Source organism: Xenopus laevis, chromosome 2L, assembly GCF_017654675.1.
Source record: "Xenopus laevis strain J_2021 chromosome 2L, Xenopus_laevis_v10.1, whole genome shotgun sequence".
Lineage (NCBI taxonomy): Eukaryota > Metazoa > Chordata > Amphibia > Anura > Pipidae > Xenopus > Xenopus laevis.
The window spans coordinates 181,891,384-181,912,080 of record NC_054373.1 but is presented as its reverse complement, the minus strand read 5'-3'; the positions used below and the strand labels follow the sequence as shown (position 1 = coordinate 181,912,080).

The 20,697-nt window shown below is 38.6% G+C and overlaps 1 protein-coding gene across 2 annotated transcripts in view; it reads right to left on the bottom strand.

The window, feature by feature from the left end:
• Window positions 1–13,242: 13,242 nt before the first annotated feature.
• Window positions 13,243–20,697, bottom strand: part of LOC108705411 (glucose 1,6-bisphosphate synthase-like) — a 33,020-nt gene continuing 25,565 nt past the window's right edge. The window contains exons 11-15 of one of the 2 annotated variants that reach the window (XR_005965542.1): window positions 20,335–20,464; window positions 19,007–19,196; window positions 17,885–18,018; window positions 14,026–17,782; window positions 13,243–13,489 (exon numbers count right to left, since the gene is read on the bottom strand). Coding sequence is in view for 1 of the 2 variants with exons in the window: in XM_041582780.1 (XP_041438714.1) it covers window positions 17,680–17,782; window positions 17,885–18,018; window positions 19,007–19,196; window positions 20,335–20,464 (557 nt within the window). In the remaining variant the exon portion in view is untranslated. Of the gene's footprint in view, window positions 17,783–17,884; window positions 18,019–19,006; window positions 19,197–20,334; window positions 20,465–20,697 lie in introns of both variants that reach the window. The other variant, XM_041582780.1, reaches the window with a different exon arrangement.

Genomic DNA, 20,697 nt, shown 5'->3' with positions numbered 1-20,697 from the left:
GTATTCCCAATCATAACACTTGTGTATGAGACCATTATTTCCTTTCTTTACCAAGCTTTTTGGTGCTGAATAACCCATTTTTTATTTTTGGATAACCAGAAATCTGACACTTAACACTGTATATTCACATTTGAACCTGATTGTCCTAAACTGCTAAAACTGCAAAATGCTGTGTTTAAAATCTGTTGCATCAGTAACGATTAAGAATTTGGCTAATTTTGGATTGTGCTGTAAGATTTAGGGGAGTTTTTTTGAATCAAATATAATTTGAATGATTGTGCATATCCATGTAATGTGTATACAGTATATAAATGCCATATACATGTAAATATGTAAGACTGAGTCGGCAGCTTATTGACCCATGCGTGGGGCCATCCAACATGCGTCCCTGATCGATATCTAGCTGATAGTCGGCCAGATGCTAATTGGGCACAGTAAAAAATTCCGTTGGATCGTGGCCGCATCTGTTCGTTGATGTGGTCCCACAATCCAACCACCGGTATTGCCTCCATACTGATCCGATCATTATGCCCAAGGGCCCACGATCAGATCAGCCCGATATTGCCCACCTCAATGTGGGCATATCGGGGAGAAATTTGCTAGTTTGGCAACATCGCCAAACGAGTGGATCTCCCTGTGTATGGCCACCTTAACAGTGCTTATATCTGCCCCCTCCCTTTATCAGTAAAATACGTTAGGACAAAACAGCATCAAAATATTCTTATTGCATTAACAAAAACATTGTGGGTTGTGTGTTTATATCAGTTGGATAATTGCTGAATCACAAATGTTACATAAAGGATTGAAATAACCAGCAAGTCTGACACTTACAGGCCCATTTATTAAACCTCAGTTTATCTGGTCAAGGTTTTGAAGAGAAAAACTAGAATTTTTAGAGGGAAAAAAAAGTAGAATGTTAAGAGGAAAAAAATGAATTTTTAGAGGAAAAAAAAACTAGAATTTTTAGAGATTTATTTTACCCCAAAGCTGCTTAAAGTCTGTTTTGAAAAATACTCAAACCTTTCAAGGGTATGTAGAAGTCAATGGCAGATGTCCCAGATTTTGTTAAATTTTATAATCTAATCAAGTTTTCGTCAATCATACGATTCGAAATTGACACTTGATTATTTTGCTCCGACTTTTGAATGAATTCAATTTGTGGAAGGGAGTTTGGTCGACTTTGTTTTAATAAAACAAAGGGGGGTTAATTTGAGCTTTAGTAAATAAGCCATTTAAACTGTCTATGAGCATTTGAGCCTGATTGTCTAGAATTAACTACTGCCCTAAACTTCTAAATAATAAATGTTGCCTCAGTAAATGATTAAGAATTTGGCTAATTTCAGGTTGTGCTGTAAGATTTAGGGGAGTTTGGTTGAATCAAATATCATTTGCATGATTCTGCATATCTCTGTAATGTGTATATGTAAATACCATCTAAATGTGAATATGCTGGATGTCTACAGTGCTGATATCTGCCCCCTGCCTTTATCAGTAAGATTCCTTCTTATTGCAGGAATATGGGACAGCAAATTGCTGGATTTGCCCTAAATCAAGTTATTTTATGGTAGATAGGTGGAGGGAGTAAGAAAGGCAAAGGAGTAACTTTCAGTGGTTATTATGTACATAATGTCCAGCTGCTGTATAATAACAAGTGTACACACCTCTATGAACTGACCCAGCATACTGAGAAAAATAAAGGTGTTGCAGTAAAAGAAATACATATTATATAGTGAATAAAGTCCCCCCTATTGTAAAATATAAGGATATTATAAGTCACTGAGGAGTTCCATGACCATATAAAAAATGTTTATATACAGGCCATGGAACTCAGAGGTTTCTTCTAATATCCTCATATTTTTCAACAAGGCCTACTTTATTTATTATAATACACACGTTTTAGTGAGTCATGTGACGGAAATGACATCACTACTCACCGTTCATAACTTATGACATCTCTAGTCACCGTTTATAAGGATATAATTTACAGGATCCGGTACATCTATGTTGTGTGTAGCACCGTGGTCCTAGAGGAACGTTGTTTCGTTTCAATGTGTACTGTACAAACGTATATGAATGAAATGACAATAAACTCACTCTTGACTTGAGGATATTCATGGCTTTTGTTTATTATATACCTATTATGTATATAGGTGATAATTGATTTTACTATGGTGCATTGTGATTGCAAAGGTGAACAGTGTACCCTCCACTATAATGTATAAGGAGCATATCAAGCTGACTTCTCAAAGGAAGTCGTTTATTTCTATAAAAGTCAAGTTTAGATCCATGTGACACAAACTGGATTACTGATTATGAAGATACTCTATAGGACTTTCATGGCTCAGGTGTGTTACTATAATATTTTTGACAGACAAGCATATTATCTGCTAAGAAACATCAGTGTATCTGATATTATGACCAGAACTAGTTATGCTCAGTAAAAGAACAGGGTTTTTGTGACTTCCAACACTTGGTTACCCCCAACCAACATCCCTCCCCCGTCCTTCATTTTCAAATTAACAAAATTAGGCAAACGGTTATATTTCTACTGTCACCGTATGAGAGTTTCAAGAATATAATTTTAGTCTTCCAAGCCACTGCTTTGATCTTTAGTGGAGCAACCACTCGCCTATAATTCTTTAATGTTTCACTGCTCTAAAAGGGTGAAGAGAGGGTGCCGATCCGTCTATCATTGAGCACCAGGTTCCAGTTACTGCAGAGTACTGTGCCAAAATTGCTCAGGAACACTGAGTTTCACAATTTCCCACAATACCTGTTTCTCATTCAAGTGAGGAGGAAGAGGTTTCTTGTGCTTTGGTCACTGTAGGACCCACCTTTATAAGGCAGTGATCATAGGTCCCCAGGTACCTTCAAGACAGTAACGTCCAACATAAAGCACACCTGTAAAAAACAAACATGATTTGTGTAAAATTAAGCTTGGAACCTTAGAGAAACATCAGGGACATAAAATAAAACTCCATGGGTGGAATTAACAAAAGTGGAGAAAGCCAAATTTTGGAGTAAAAGTGGTGTTAACTGGTGTAAAATACTTTCTCCACATTTACAAACAAAAATTTGCCTAAATTCCCACTCAAACACCACTTTTACATTTTTAGTGAAAGAAAGACAGTTTACAGACACTTTTATGAATTTGTCTTTCAAACATAAAAATGGAGCAAAAAAGACAGTTTAAACGTCATTTTCTCTGGACATTTTAAAAATGGAGTAAAGCTCAGTATAACTCTTCCCCATATGTCAATTCATCAATTCTAATATAATCTGCTCTGCTTTGGTTCAGCCAATCTTTATTTCACACCTCTTGTAGGTGCCTCAATGGGGAATTATTATCATATTAATAGGGTTAATAGTCAGGGCACAAGTTTCTGTCTAACCCTATAGACATTAAAGCCTCATTAAAGTGATACTGACACTAAAAATTTTCTTTTCAAAATATTAATCTACATTAAGGGGCAGCTTTATCAAGGGTCGAATTTCAAATTTGAAAAACTTCGAAATTCAAATTCAAATTCAAAAAGACCAACTGAAATTAAATCAAAGTTTTTTTTTGGCCGAATAGCTCAGTTTTCGATCGAATTTGGATCGTACCAGCTCTATAGTGAAGAAAGTACAGCAGCGTCTCTTCTTTCTGCGAAAGCTGTAAATAGCCCACCTTCCACCACCCATTCTCACTATCTTCTACAGAAGGTCTATTGAAAGCATTTTATGCAGCTGCATCACTACCTGGTATGGAAACTGCTCTGTATCAGATCGCAAGATCCTGCAGCGGGTGGTGATGACAGCGGAAAAGATCATTGGGGTCTCGCTTCCTGCCATTATGGATATTTACCACATCCGCTGTCTCCAGAAGGCTACCAGCATTGTCAGGGATAGCACCCACCCTGCACATGATCTCTGTAAGTTACCGCAGTATTCGAGCGCTGACTTCCAGAATGCGAAACAGTCTATTTCCACAAGCCATCAGGTATCTCAATTCCCAAGGACTGAACTGAATATATTCATAAGGAACTGAAATGTCCACTTTGCCCAGCATGACCGTGTACTAGAGTTGTTATATAGCAGGGGAGGGTTATGGAGGAACGTCATTTAATTTCTACTATGTACTGTATTTACTGTATATGGCTGAAATGACAATAAAATCCACTTGGCTTGACTTGACTTGAATGTTAGTAACACTCCTTGCTGAGAAACACGGAGGGAGCAATGTTACATCCCATAGCAGCACCTCAATAGTTCTGGGAAAAGTTATATTCAGAATGGAAACAGCTGCACTTAATGAGAACTCTGTATACAGTAGAACAGTGGTTATATACAGTAACTATTCTATTTCTACTAATAAATATCTAAATGTATGAGCTTTGTGGCTGTACCAGTAGTACCTGTGAGTAGCTGTTCCTACAGGTATTATAGTGGGGCTTTAGAAAGGTGGTCTAATTGATTTGTGTAGTAAATGAACCTCTTTCTACTAGTAACCACCAGAAGACAAAGACGAGAGGCTTCAATAGAAATCGAAGTAATAAAACGACAATAAAACTATTGCCTCGCTGAACAAGTATATTTCATTGGCTGTTTACTGACCTGACAACCAAATCAATTCTGAAAAAAAAGATTAACTGAAAAGTTGCTATAAAAAGGTTAGAGTGGGTTCTCCACACTCCAATAGTGACCAAAAAGCCAGGCTCAGAGACATCTCTTCCCATCAATGTGCAACCGAGGCGACTTTACACATAATAATGTTAGCAGGGCCCTCTTCACCTTTTGTATCGGTTACTGGTCTCTATGTATATCATGTGTAAGTTATTTGTATAAACCCATTTATTGTTTAGCACTGTGGGATATGTTGTGCTCTAAAATACATTCTTAATTTTAATAAGATAATAATAATACAAGCATCAGATGGGAAGGTGTCTCCTGAGGTAACCAGGAAGTACCCGAGGGGAGAGTGTCAAGGATTAGGTAGGGGGCGCTGTGGAGACTGAAGGGAAAGGGCGAGTCCTTGAGGCAGGAGCTGTATGTGCCTAGGGAACACTTGAAGGGAAAGTAGTAACAGGTTGATGAGGGCGAAGTCAGTCTGGATCAGGTGCAGAACAGGACGGAGAGGGCGAAGATCAGGACTGGACTGGACTAGGCAGGAAGAAGAGGGCGACGACTCAACAGAAACAGACTGGACGGGGCAGGAGTGGAATCGGAACAGACTGGATGGGACAGGACGGTGCAGGCGTAGATCAGATCAAACTGGGGATAGAGTGCAGAGGGAGACTGGAGCGGATAGCAAGACAGGAGCAGAAGGAGATTAGAGTGGATAGCAAGAGAGGACTGGAGCAAGATAGCAAGAGAGGACTGGAGCAAGATAGCAAGGGGTTACAAGGTACAAGGCAGGGTCACAAAGCAAGAATCAGGAACAGGCGAGACAAGGTCAGTACAAGGTGAAGTCAGGACAAGGTACAAGGTGAAGTCAGGGCAAGGTGGAAGAGGAAGCATAAATCAGGAACAAGCAAGGCAGGGTCAGATCAAAGTCAAGGCTGGGAAGGTACAAGATAAGGTAAAGCAGGACAAGGCAAGGCAGAATAATAAGGGAAAAGGAGCAAGAGCTAGAACTACCTAGTTAGGGGCGCTGCCGCAGTACTAGGAAAACCATGCAATGCTCTGGCAAGGAGTGGTCTAAGTGCTGCCCTTAAATAGGGAAGAGTCAGCCCTGATTGGCTGATTAAACTAGGCAGCAGCTGGGTTGGGGCTGTAGATGCCAAACAGGCTGCAGCTGGGCTGGGACTGCAGAGGCCAGGTTACACATAGCGAGCAACCCTACAGGCTGCTCACCTGGCCAAACGGTTAAGGTATCGAGCCAGAAACCCAAAGGTCCCCGGCTCAAATACCAGCAATACCTGACAGAGAGATGGGAAGTGTTCCGTGATGTAGCCAGGAAGTACTTACAGCAAATGAGACTAAGACAGATAAGTAATTTATTTTATGCAACTGTGTGAGTTTTTGTTTTGGAGGGAGAAAATGTAGTTTAGGAGTTATATACAAATGACTAGTTATCTGGGACTGAATGTTGTTAGCCCAGGCGTGGCTATGGACTACTGTGTATTATTCAGTCTGGAACAAACCAATGCCTATGAGACATGTAACCTTTTGCCTGCTGCATATTTGTAACACCAAAAACTCCCCACGTCCCTCAAAAAATCATGGCGGGGTGCAAATTACCAATTTATGACAGTGTGGCTCATTGATTAAAGACTTGTCATTGTGAATATTTACCTCTTAAGTGGCAGGGTAAGGGGCAAGCTTGAAGTGGAACAGGGCAACTTGGGGTGGTGCAAAATAAATTACCCTATAAGGGGCAGGAATGAAATAGAGAAAGTACAGAGGAAGAGCGACTAAGCTGATAAAGGGAATGGAAGGGAGCAGTATGGGGAAAAACAAGTTGGGATGGTTACACTGGAAGCAAGAGACAGTTAAGAGGGGATATGATTCAGTATTATATAAATATATAAGGGATTGATATGATCACATATATATAGGGGAATAGATCCCCCAGTTTTTTAAAATATTATCATGATCACTATATATAAATATAAGGGGATATGATCACACTATATATAAATATATAAGGGGATATGATCACTATATATAAATATATAAGGGAATATGATCACTATATATAAATATATAAGGGGATATGATCACTATATATAAATATATAATATATATATATAAATATATAAGGGGATATGATCACTATATATAATATATAAGGAGATATGATCACTATATATAATAAATATAAGGGGGATATGATCACTATATATAAATATATAAGGGGATATGATCACTATATATAAATATAAGGGATATGATCACTATATATAAATATATAAGGGGATATGATCACATATATGACACTATATATAAATATATAAGGAGATATGATCACTATATATAAATATATAAGGGGATATGATCACTATATATAATATATATAAGGGGGATATGATCACTATATATAAATATATAAGGAATATGATCACTATATATAAATATATAAGGGGATATGATCACTATATATAATATATAAGGGGGATATGATCACTAATATATAAATATATTAGGAGATATGATCACTATATATAAATATATAAGTGGGGATATGATCACTATATAATATATATCTAAGGGGAATATGATCACTATATATAAATATATAAGGGGATATGATCACTATATATAAATATATAAGAGGAATATGATCAGTATATATAAATATGTAAGGGGATATGATCGCTATATATAAATATATAAGGGGATATGATCACTATATATAAATATATAAGGGGATATGATCGCTATATATAAATAAATAAGGGGGATATGATCACTATATATAAATATATAAGGGGAATATGATCACTATATATAAATATATAAGGGGGATATGATTAGTATATATAAATATATAAGGGGGATATGATCACTATATATAAATATATAAGGGGGATATGATCACTATATATAAATATATAAGGGGATATGATCACTATATATAAATATATAAGAGGAATATGATCAGTATATATGAATATATAAGGGAATATGATCACTATATATAAATATATAAGGGGATATGATCACTATATATAAATATATAAGGGGGATATGATCACTATATATATATACCTGAGGGGAATATGATCACTATATATAAATATATAAGGGGATATGATCACTATATATAAATATATAAGGGGATATGATCGCTATATATAAATATATAAGGGGGATATGATCACTATATATAAATATATAAGGGGAATATGATCACTATATATAAATATATAAGGGGGATATGATCACTATATATAAATATATAAGGGGGATATGATCACTATATATAAATATATAAGGGGATATGATCACTATATATAAATATATAAGAGGAATATGATCAGTATATATGAATATATAAGGGAATATGATCACTATATATAAATATTGTTTTTCCAGCTCTGCCATTGGCCAATGCATTTTTCCTATGAAAAGAAGAGAGCGGGAAGTGGTGATAGAATTGTTTTTGCTCAGAATGATGAAATATTAATATCACTGCCACACTGGGGTCTATCCCTGCAATGGTGGGGGGGTTATTAAAAAGAAAATGTACAATATTATTAAAGTCTCAGTTTGGGATTTGACCTAAATATAAGATCTGGTTCGGACCCAGTGTATGGGAGTTAACTCCCTGCAGCCTTGCTCTTTGCCCTTAGAGAAAGTACAGAGAAGAGCAACTAAACTGATAAAGGGAATGGAAGGGATCAGTTATGGGGAAAGACAAGTTGGGATTGTTACACTGGAGAAGAGACAGTTAATGGGAATATGATCACTATATATAAATATATAAGGGGGATATGATCACTATATATAAATATATAAGGGGATATGATCACTATATATAAATATATAAGGGGATATGATCACTATATATAAATATAGAAGGAGGATATGATCACTATGTATAAATATATAAGGGGATATATATAAATATATAAGGGGATATGATCACTATATATAAATATATAAGGGGATATGATCACTATATATAAATATATAAGGGGGATATGATCACTATGTATAAATATATAAGGGGATATGATCACTATATATAAATATATAAGGGGGATATGATCACTATATATAAATATATAAGGGGGATATGATCACTATATATAAATATAGAAGGAGGATATGATCACTATGTATAAATATATAAGGGGGATATGATCACTATATATATATATATATATATATATATATATATATATATATATATATATATTATATATATATATATATATATATATATATATATATATATATATAAGGGGAATATGATCACTATATATAAATATATAAGGGGGATATGATCACTATATATAAATATATAAGGGGGATATGATCACTATATATAAATATATAAGGGGATATGATCACTATATATAAATATATAAGGGGATATGATCACTATATATAAATATATAAGGGGGATATGATCACTATATATAAATATATAAGGGGATATGATCGCTTGTGGAATTGTCTCCTTAAAGAGGCTGTACTGGCAGATAGGGATGTAGCGAACTGTTCGCCGGCGAACTAGTTCGCGCGAACTTCGACTGTTCGCGTCCGCCGCAAGTTCGCGAACGTCGCGCGACGTTCGCCAATAGGCGTTCGCGTCAAAATCGTTCGACCATTCGACCATTCGGTCGCTAAAATCGAACGATTTTCGTTCGATTCCAACGAAAATCGTTCGATCGAACGATTAAAATCCTTCGATCGTTCGAATCGAACGATTTTCGGATGTTCGAAGTTCGCGAACAGTTCGCGAACTGTTCGCATTTTTTGCCGGTGTTCGCGAACATCCCTACTGGCAGATACATTAGATAGTCTGAAGAAAGGGTGGCATTCATTTTTAGTAAGGGAGAAGATACAGGATTACTGATATTAATGCTCCTAGTACAAAGAATGATAGACTGGACACATTGTGTGTTTGTATCAGTTAGATAATTGCTGAATCACAAATGTTACATAAAGGATTTAAATAACCAGCAAGTCTGACACTTACGGGCCCATTTCTTAAACCGCAAATTGAACTGGTCAAGGAAAAAATTCGAATTTGTAGAAGAAAAAAAACTAGATTTTTTAGAGATTTATCATACCCCAAAGCTGCTTAAAATTCGTATCTAAAAATACTCCATCTCAAACCTGTCCAGGTCAAATAGATGTTTAATGGCAGATGTCCCTGAAGTTGTTTGTTGCCATTGTGATCTGTGCTGGATAATCCAATAAAGTTGAGTTTTCGGAGAGGCAATCGTACGATTCGAATTTATTTTGTCGCAACTTTTTTTGCTCAGACTTTTTCAAGAAAAAAGTAAGGGTGGAAAATATCAGCACTGTTAGGCACCCAGAATATTTACATTTAGGCGGTACAGGTATGGGATCCATTATCCGGAAACCTGTTATCCAGAAAGCTCCGAATTACGGAAAGGTCTCCTATAGACTTCATTATAATCAAATGATTAAAACTGATTTCCTTTTAATCTGTAATAATAAAACAGTCTCTTGTACTTGATCCCAACTAAGATATAATTAATCCTTATTGGAAGCAAAAGCAGCCTATTGGGTTTATTTAGGGGGCGATTTATCAAGGGTTCGAAATTGAAAATACTTCGAAATTCGACCATCCAATTGAATTATATAATTTTTTTTCATCGAATTTGGCCATTTGCGATCGAAGTAATTTAAGATTCGAAAGATTTCAGCAATCGATCGAACGATTTTTCTTCGACTTCAAAAAAAGGTCCCCATAGGCTAACACAGCACTTCGGCAGGTTTAATTTGGCGAAGTATTGAAGTCGAAGTTTTTTTAAAGAGACAGTACTTCGATTATCGAATGGTCGAATATTCAAACTATTTTACGAGTCGAAGTCGTAGTATCCTATTCGATGGTCGAAGTATCCAAAAAATTACTTCGAATTTTGAATTTTTTTACTTCGAAAATTCCCTCTAATTCACTCCGACCCTTGATAAATCTGCCCTTCAATGTTTACATGATTTTCTAGTAGACTTAAGGTATAAAGATCCAAATTATGGTAAGATCCCTTATCCGGAAACCTCAGGTCCCGAGCATTCTGGTTAACAGATCCCATCCCTGTACATTACTTTTTATTATTGGCAAGTTTTATTGAGTCATGTGACACAACGGAATTCAGTAAGTCTTGACTGTGACTTGTGATATAACACTGATTACAGTATAAGGATATTTTCTATAAGATATTCATGGCCCAGGTGTGTTATTAGTAATATCCATATGGGATATTGCAAGATACTAATATGAGTAACAATTAAATGTGCACATAACTGTAAAACCAATGAGGATTTGTAATAAATGTGCCTTTGGGAACTTGCTTAGAGTTATATTTTTTGTTTTGGGGTACAGTACCCCAATAACAGCTTTAGACATTACTTCTTGCCCAGTATGTGCAGATACGGCCTCTGCAGAGCTGTCAGAGTTTCTGTATTTCCCAAATGCACTCTCAGTAGCTCCTGGTCTTGGGATGAAACCCAAGGTTTGAGCAAATAGTATAAATTGGTAAGTAAAGTGCATTTGAATATATCAATGTATTTTCACTTTGGACACTAATGGGGGAATGAAATAAAAGTCGTTAACGGAAAAAATATTCGCAATGCGAAAAGTTATGCCTTTGTTCAAACAAATTTCCCTTTGTGCAAAATTAATATAGTTTCAGCGAACTCGGGAACTGTTTAGTGACCACTTCAGACAGGGGAAGAAGCTTTGCGAATTTTTTAGTTTGCGCCAGTGCGCAGTGAATGTAATAAAACTTCTTACTGAAGAATTTGGTTTGTTTGCTCTAGGGATGCACCGAAAATTCAAATCAAAACTTGAATTTTCTAGTTTTTTTTATGGTCAAAACTGTCAAATTCGACTGGGAGTTATTCAAATTTGACTTGAGTTTTTCTAAAAAATTGTAATTAGATTTTCAAGATTTAAGAGTCCTTTAAGAACTCGAATTCAACTATTCGCCGCCTAAAACCTGCCGAATCGCTGTTTAAGTCAATGGGAGAGGTCCAGGGATCAATTTGGAGTTGTTTGCAGCCTTCTTGCAAGCTGGAAATAGGATATTAAGGCTAATAATTAGGGGGAAAAAATTACAAAACAAATAAAAAACCAATAGCCTAGAATAGGTTTTTTACATTCTAAAATGTAATATAAATGTTAACTTGTAAAATGCAGAAGTATTCGGCCGAATCCCGAACCGAATCCTGGACTTGGTGCATCCCTTGTATGATGTAGTGATATGATTTGCAATTTGTCTTCATTTTTGCATTCATCATACTAGCTGTCACCTTTCCGTAATGAGAACCATTTCCATCCATCGCATAAGCAGTTGTCTGCCAGTGCAACCAGCTGTAAGAAGGCAAAAGGCAACAAAAAGGTTAACGTGGCTCCAACGCTGCATTTTTCCACCTTGTCACTCAAAGACTGGAAATGTAAAATGTATGTGTCCCTGCTATACCCAAACCTGGCCACAAGGTGCCGCTGTAGAAAATGCATCATGGCTAAATATATTTACTATATACTGCCCAATGTCAAAATTAGCTTCTCTTTTTGTTTGCTTAATTTAGGGTGCATTCAGGGCAATCTGGGCACCAGGGTTGAGGTGGAGGATAATTGGTCAGTGCAAGTATGACAGGAGGTAAAATCCGACCCACACCCGACTATAACCCACCCTCCTTCAGCCCGCCCCCAACTTCTGGGTTCCTTTTATAGACCCGCGCCCGCTGATGATGTCACAAAAGAGGCGGGGTGAGCGTCTATAAAAAGGAAGCCGGCATTGCAAGGCCACCCGCAAACGGGGGTGCGAGGTCAGGCCGAACTCACCCGACTCTCAGGTATTGGGCCGGCCCGCACATCACTAGTAGCTGACATTAAAATGATTGTATAGTAATAACTAAAGTATTGCTTTAATATTCAATGTCTATTAATTAGGGATGCACCGAATCCAGGATTCAGTTCAGGCTTCGGCCTTTTTCAGACGGATTCGGCCGAATTCTTTTGCCTGGCCGAACCAAATCTGAATTCTAATTTGCATATGCAAATCAGGGACAGGGAGGGAAATCACATGACTTTTTGTCCCAAAACAAGAAAGTAAAATTTTTTCCCCTTCCCACCTCTAATTTGCATATGCAAATTAGGATTCGGTTCAGTATTCCGCCGAATCCAAACTAATGGATTCTGTACATCCCTACTATTTATTTACTGCAGGCTGAAAATAGGCTATAACGGCTAATAATTAGGAAAAAAAAATATATAAATGTTAACTTCCCCTTTAAAATGCTTTTTCTTCCAACGCACCTACTGGTATCCCCTTTCTTGTGCCCCTGCTCTATAAAAAGCCCCGCTGGCATATTGTCTGTGTGAATTATGTAGTCACACCCTTATTGCACCCCCACCTAATGGTTTTACATTTTTTAGTGGTGAGCACAACTTGCCCTTTTTATTATAGTTTATATCCCAGGCTACACCACTCCCTGCAGCCAATGGCAACTCCCTGCATTCTGGCTTACACCATTACAGGCTCATTTCCCCCAATGCCCACGTGGCCCCCTATCCCTTACTGTGGCCCCAAGAGAAGAATTAGGCAAGAGGCGCAGTGGGTGTAACAGAAATGCCATTTATTTATAACACAGGAAACACAAAAACCATTAACATAAATGTACAGTAACTTAAAGCAACACAAGCAGTGTAACACACAGCTCACCACTAGGGCAGCACAGCACCATGAGGTAACAGAACTGGGGGATTTTGGTGCAGTCTCTCCCACTGCCCGGCGTTTTCTGTCTGACCATAGGAAAGAGAGCAGCACATCAGTAGGAAGTACAGAGAATCAGAGCTCTGTACCTGGGTAAGTAGTGGGGGAGATTCCTGTCTGACCATGGGAAAGAGAAGAGTCCAACAAGTACAGAGAATCAGAGCTTTGTACCTGGGTAAGTACCGGGGGGAGATTGGATTCACTTACCCAGGGGGAGGTTCCTGTCTGACCATGGGAAAGAGAACAGCCCAGGAGCAGGAGGTACAGCGAATCAGAGCTTTGTACGTGGGTAAGTACTGGGGGAGATTGGATTTACTTACCCAGGGGAAAGTTCCTGTCTGACCATGGGAAAGAGAACAGCCCAGGAGCAGGAAGTACAGAGAATCAGAGCTTTGTACGTGGGTAAGAACCGGGGGGAGATTGGATTCACTTACCCAGGGGGAGGTTCCTGTCTGACCATGGGAAAGAGAACAGCCCAGGAGCAGGAGGTACAGCGAATCAGAGCTTTGTACGTGGGTAAGTACTGGGGGAGATTGGATTCACTTACCCAGGGGAAAGTTCCTGTCTGACCATGGGAAAGAGAACAGCCCAGGAGCAGGAAGTACAGAGAATCAGAGCTCTGTACCTGGGTAAGTACTGGGGGAGATTGGATTCACTTACCCAGGGGGAGGTTACAAGTGGGATGATAGGACCTTGTCCTGCCCATAAGGGTCACTTTTATATTGACTTCTGTGCAATCCCAAAAAAACAAACACAGGACGGGGGAATAGAATTTAGCCAGAATTAAAAAGACGTGGAAAACAGCACGTATCCCGTGTCCTGGCCTATAGGGGGCTGGATATATATACAGGTTACACTCATGAAAAACATTTTCTATAAAATTCCCCTAATGATCACCTGGTAGAGGGGCCTCTACTCTTGGCTACAAAGGCTGGATGAGGGCTACTAACCCCGCACCCCCAGTGCCACAACCCAGACAGTTGCAGTCAATCCAATTCGGTTACTGAACTTATTAAATCTAAGAATGGAGAACAAGATGTCAATCCTGCAACAGTGTCATTATCATATCTGTGATGTCATAACCAAGTATAACGAGCACTCATTCAAATAAATCGACAAAGCTTGAGAATTAGGAACACTTTTTCCCTTGACCGCGCCAGGTTATCTGGTCAAAGTTTATTGGAAAACCCAATTCACAAATCACATGACCTAAAGGGAAGCGATTGTGACGTCACAATTGTAAAAGGAAACAGTGCAATTTAGAGAAAGTAGTGCAACCCAGACGACAGGGGCCCGGGGGATACATTCACAGGTGCTACACAAAGTGCAAAGGCTTCTACACACTCACACACATTGTATATATACAGCACAACGGCCATTACACTGATACAAGAGAGGGCACTTGATTGTATTAGAAATCCTGGTGAAGCGTTTGTCACTACTAAGAGACTGTATATGACCAACTTCAACAGGCCAACCCCCAGGGGATTTTCCACCTAGATAAACCACTCCAATCTGCCAAATTCTTACTAGCAGGCAATGACAATCTTCTACTTCCTATTTGTGGGCTGTTCTCTTTCCCAAGGCCATACAGGGTACAGACTGATACTGGAAATGAATGGGGTCTACCACTGCATTGAAGTCAAAGAGCATAGGAAGGCTATTGGATGAAGCAAGATCTACCCCTAGCGGGCAAGTCTCATAGAGCAATTTCACAATCAAAACTAAGCTCCGCCCCCACCAGATCATGGGAAAGAGAGCAGCACAGGAGCAGAAGTACCGGAGTAGCCGGGGGAGGTTAGTAGTGGGTCTAATGCAAAGAATTACTGTTTCTATACCAGCAATGACATTAAGCCATAAACCCCCACATGTAATAAAAGGCACTAAGTTTGCCCAGGAGCAGTAACCAGTAGCAACCAATAAGATGTTTGCATTTAAACATGTGACCAGGAAATTCTACCTGCTGATTGGTTGCTACAGGTTACTGCCCCTGGACAAACTTAGTGCCTTTAATTACATAACCCCTCTAGTCTCTTGCTGTAAGTTATACAAAACCACTTACCTGCCGTGTAAAGTCATTAAAATCAGCTGGTTTTTCTGATAGCAATATAGATTGTATTAATGCTCAGGGCAGGGCTGTGCCTTATGAGACACTCTGCTATGAAACACACGTTCGGGTAACAGTTCCCCCCCAAAAAAAATCACTTTAAGTATTGGATAGGTAGACGTTAAAGGGGACCATCACCCCCTAATGAGAAATCACGAAAAAAAAAAACTTGAAATTCAATATAATGCAGATTTTAAAAGCTTCTTAGACACGAGGAGCTCATTTTTAAATTCTTTAAAGCACACCGCTGGAAGGCTGCGGGGAAACTCGGTCAGACGGCTCTGCATGGGCGGGTTTATAAGCAATGGAAACACCCTTTTAAAGCAGCCAATCATCTCTGGGCCAATCAGCTGAGACTTCATAGTGGTTTCCCTCAGCCCTGTCCTATCTCAGCCTCAATGGCTAAAATGCTGTTTATAGGGAACTCACCCCAGCCTTAAAGGGGTGGTTAACCTTTGGTATATTATAGGATGGCTATTTCTAAACAACTTTTCCATTGGTCTTCATTATTTTTTTATATAGTTTCTGAATTATTTGCCTTCTTCTTCTGACTCTTTTCAGCTTTCAAACGGGAGTCACTGACCCCATCTAAGAAAAAACCAAATGCCCCGTAAAGCTACAAATGTGTTGTTATTGAAACCTTTTATTACTGGTCTTTCTATTAAGGTCTCTCTCCTATTCATATTCCAGTCTCTTATTCCTATCAATGCATGGTTGCTAGGGGAATTGCAAACTGGAGAGCTGCTGAATAAAAAGCTAAATAAGTCAAAAACCAGATAATAAAAAATGAAAACCAATTGCAAATTGTCTCGGAATATTCCTCTCTACATCATACTAACAGTTAATTTAAAGGTAAACAACCCCTTTAAGTAATTTGCTACTAGTGGTCTGTAGTAGTGGTCTGTGCCCTCTCTGTAGATACTTCAATGACACTGAAATGCCAATTTCTAGTGATAGAACAGTATAAACACTCTATGTTCTACAATTTAAACACTGGCAGAATTTGCACCAACACAGCCGCAGCAACCAATCATTTATTATGAATTATTATTATAACGCTACACTCTGATTGGTTGCCAAGGGTTCACAATTTCCCAGTAATAAATGGAACCCTATTGTGATGCACACGAGCACTGGCTCGCCTCTCTGCCATAATTTTGCGCTACATGTTTGTAAACAACTCCCGGCATCCCTCAAATAACTTCGTAATTGTCTTCGCAATTCTAACGTTGAAAAGCGCCTGTGTCTTTAAGCACAATGCTCAAATTAAATCAAACACAACTCTGGTATTTAACGCTACACGCCTTATCGCTGAAAACTGGGGATGCACCGAATCCAATCGGTTCGGGACTCGACCTTTTTCAGCAGGATTCTGATTCGGGCAAATCATTCTGCAAAATCCGAATTTGTATATGCAAATTAGGGGAGGGAAATCGCGTGACTTTTTGTCACAAAACAAGGAAGTAAAAAAAAAATTCATTATTCGGCCGAATCTTTTGCGAAGGATTCGGTGCATCCCGAAAAAAAAAAAAGACGACGCTATTTCTACGGCAAAACCAAATGCTTTTTCATCGCCACACTTCTCGGTCGCTAAAATATTGATATATAAACGCATGCAATACGGGAAAAAATAAACGGAAACAGAGCAGGCGTGGCTCCTGCACAGAATATTTATACATCATATAAAATGTATAAAAAAATTATAATAAATTAACAAGAAACAGGCAAAACAGACAAAGAATTGTAACGGCCTCCCTGGTGCCACCTGATAGGACGGGAGAGGAATGGGCCCCTCTGTGACACCGACCCCGCCGGGGTGAAGGCTTAGTGCAACTCATGCAGAACATCAAGCGCCTTAACAAGATGCTGTAAATGATTTGGTCAAAAAAAAGACAAAAAGAGGGATATCAGAGAAATATGACTCAGGTGAGTAGAAATGTCCCTCCGTCCGCTCTTCAGCTTATAAAGTGTTCTGCCCAGGGCATTATGGGTCACCCACTAGGAGCAGCTACATCCCTGCAGTCAGTAGTCGGGACACCCTATGGCTTAGCCAAGGCAGGGATCAACTCTGCTTGCTCTTTGGTAATCGCCATCTCATTTTTGGTGTTTTGTAAGATGCGGTCGCCGTAACTTTACCGACACAGTGATGGGGTGCTTTGGTGGGAAGAAGATTTACACACAGCGGCAGATCAGGCCATTCCTGCTGGGTTCCAGGAAATTCTCCACTAGAGAATCGATGACCTTTTTCAGCTCTTCTTCCAAGAAAGACCTTTCTCTAGAGGGAGAAGAACAGGTAGAATTGTCAGTGGTTACTTAGAAGGAGGGAATCAGTTATAATAAAGGGAAAAGGGCAGCCAGTGGAAATCTGGTTACTTACCCTTGGCCTGGAGAGCCGCACATCTCAGCATAGTACTTTATCTTGGGCTCCGTCCCGCTGCTTCTCAGGGTGGCAACACAGCCGTTCTGAAAGGTGAAGGTCACCATCTGGCTGCTCTTACTCACCGGCAGGACCTGCGCATAAGGAGAGCCCAGTGGGACAAAGTAAATACCTGCACAGGAGTAACTAGTGGTGGTTCCAATCAACACTTAACATTAACAACTTCCTATCAAGTAACTAAGAACCATTAAATGGATGTTGCACCTTTAAATTACCTTTTAGTATCTTATAGAATGGCTCATTCTAAGCAACATTTCAATTGGCCTACATTTTTTATAGTTTTTGAATTATTTGCTTTCTTCTTCTGACTCTTTCCAGCTTTCAAATGGGGGTCACTGACCCCATCTAAAAATGCTCTGTAAGGCTACAAATGTATTGTTATTGCTGCTTACTCATCTTTCTATTCAGGTCTCTCCTATTCATATTCCAGTCTCTTATTCAAATCAGTGCATGATTGCTAGGGGAATTTGGACTCTGGCAACTAGACTGCTGAAATTGCAAACTGGAGAGCTGCTGAATAAAAAGCTAAATAAGTCAAAAACGACAAATAATAAAACATGAAAACCAATTGCAAATTATTTCAGACTATCCCTCTCTACATCATACTAACAGTTTATTTAAAGGTGAACAACCCCTTTAAGAGCATCCTGGAACAGGCACAGTAAACCTATAAATCTATTTTTGCCTGAACACCCCTAAGGAAAGAGTGAAGAAATATTGAGATTTTACGTTGAAGGAACTATTTCTGAATTCCTTGTATTATTATTATTATTGGATAGAAAAGCAGATCAACCCCTTAAAGTACATTTTGCTGGAAGAACCGGAGGCAGAATCAAAATAAAAACAGCTTAAAGGAATTGTTCAGTGTAAAAATAGACAGGCTGTGCAAAATAAAAAATGTATCTAATATAGTTAGTTAGGCAAAAATGTAATGTATAAAGGCTGGAGTGACTGGATGTGTAACACAGAGATACCCAGTTTTTATTTTTACACTGAACTGTTCCTCTAAGGGCTGAGCAATTAGACAGTGGGTGCAGACCCCAATACACCAATCAGACGTACAGATTTCTCATTCAGTTGGCTGCTGTCATAGCCCATGGTCACATCTCTAACATGAAGGATGCCGTACGGGCCGCAGAACTGGGGGTATCTCTTTGGGCCACTGTAGTTCCGCAGACGCTCAAATATCCTTCTGATGGTGGCCGGGTCGTAGCACAAGAAATAAGAGGTCTTTGAAATGTGATAACCATAACTGGAAAAAGTCACAATAAAAAAAATAATAATTTGCAGCGTTCCTAACTTGCTTTACAGCAGAGGTTCTCAGATACACTAACCATCATGACAATTTCATTTTATAGAGCTCGCTAACAACAATTCTCTTTAGACATTCTGCACAATCAGTATTCTACTTAAAGGATAAGTAAACCTTTAAAATAAGTGAATGTAAATTTGACGAGAGTGTTATTCTAAGCACTTATCATTTGCATTCATTATTTATTTTGTTTTTATTCCAAGATATTAAGGGATACATGTACTGTTAATATGAATGAATTTTGTTACAACAGCGCCACCTGCTGGTCATTTTCCCACCAGTCTGACCACCAAGTACTCTGACTAGTCCACCTTGAAAATGAGTGAATATAAATTTGACAAGAGTGTTATTCTAAGCGCTTATCATTTGCATTCATTATTTATTTTGTTATTTTTTTATTTTGTTTTTATTCCAAGATATTAAGGGACACATGTACTGTAAGGCTAGGGCCACAAATCGCCGCGTCTTTGAGGCGACTAATCTCCCTGAATGGCTTGCTGGTATCTCGCACCCGCTAGTGCTAAAGTCGCCTGCGCCTATTCACACGCGGTGATACGTTTTTCAAAGTTGCTCGAAATTGCCTCCCGTGTGGCCTAGCTCTTAATATGAATGAATGAATGAATTGTTCCAACAGTTCCACCTGCTGATCATTTTCCCACCAATCTGACCACCAAGTAGTCAAGGAAGTTGTCATGAGAAAGAAAGAGACTGCTCTGATGTTCTTCTGCTTTGGAAAGATTTGAAAAGGTTTCTAATTTTTTTCCTAAGCAGAAGAACATCAGAGCAGTCTCTTTCTTTCTCCTGACAACTTCCTTGACTACTTGGTGGTCAGACTGGTGGGAAACTGACCAGCAGGTGGCGCTGTTGTAACAAAATTCATTCATATTAACAGTACATGTATCCCTTAATATATTGGAATTAAAAATAATTAAATAATGAATGTACTTTGCAAAAGTGCTTAGAATAACACTCTCGTCAAATTTATATTCACTCATTTTCAAGGTTTACTTATCCTTTAAAGGAACAAGTTACTTGGTGCCTAATAAATGGCATCAAATGAGTAACTCTCCATCCTTACGTCTCATAGATTGTCTCCAGCTGCTGCTCCATGGTCACACGGTTACTATCCAGAAAGGCGGCCATTTCTGCCACAACCACAGCAGCGCTCACTCCATCTTTGTCCAGCACCGACGTTCCGCACATAAAGCCTGGGAGAAATAGCAAACGCCAATTGTAAATTAAATTGTTCAAGTCCCCAACTAAAAACTGGGCAAAGCAGTACAGTAGTCATTTATAAAATATATACAAAATAAATCTAGCGCTGGGCAGCCAATAGCATGGAGATTGAGAATTTTGACTACAATATGTGTCTTTAAAGGGGAAGTAAAAGTAAAGTCTAAAATAGAATAAGGCTAGAAATGCTGTATTTTGTATACTAAAC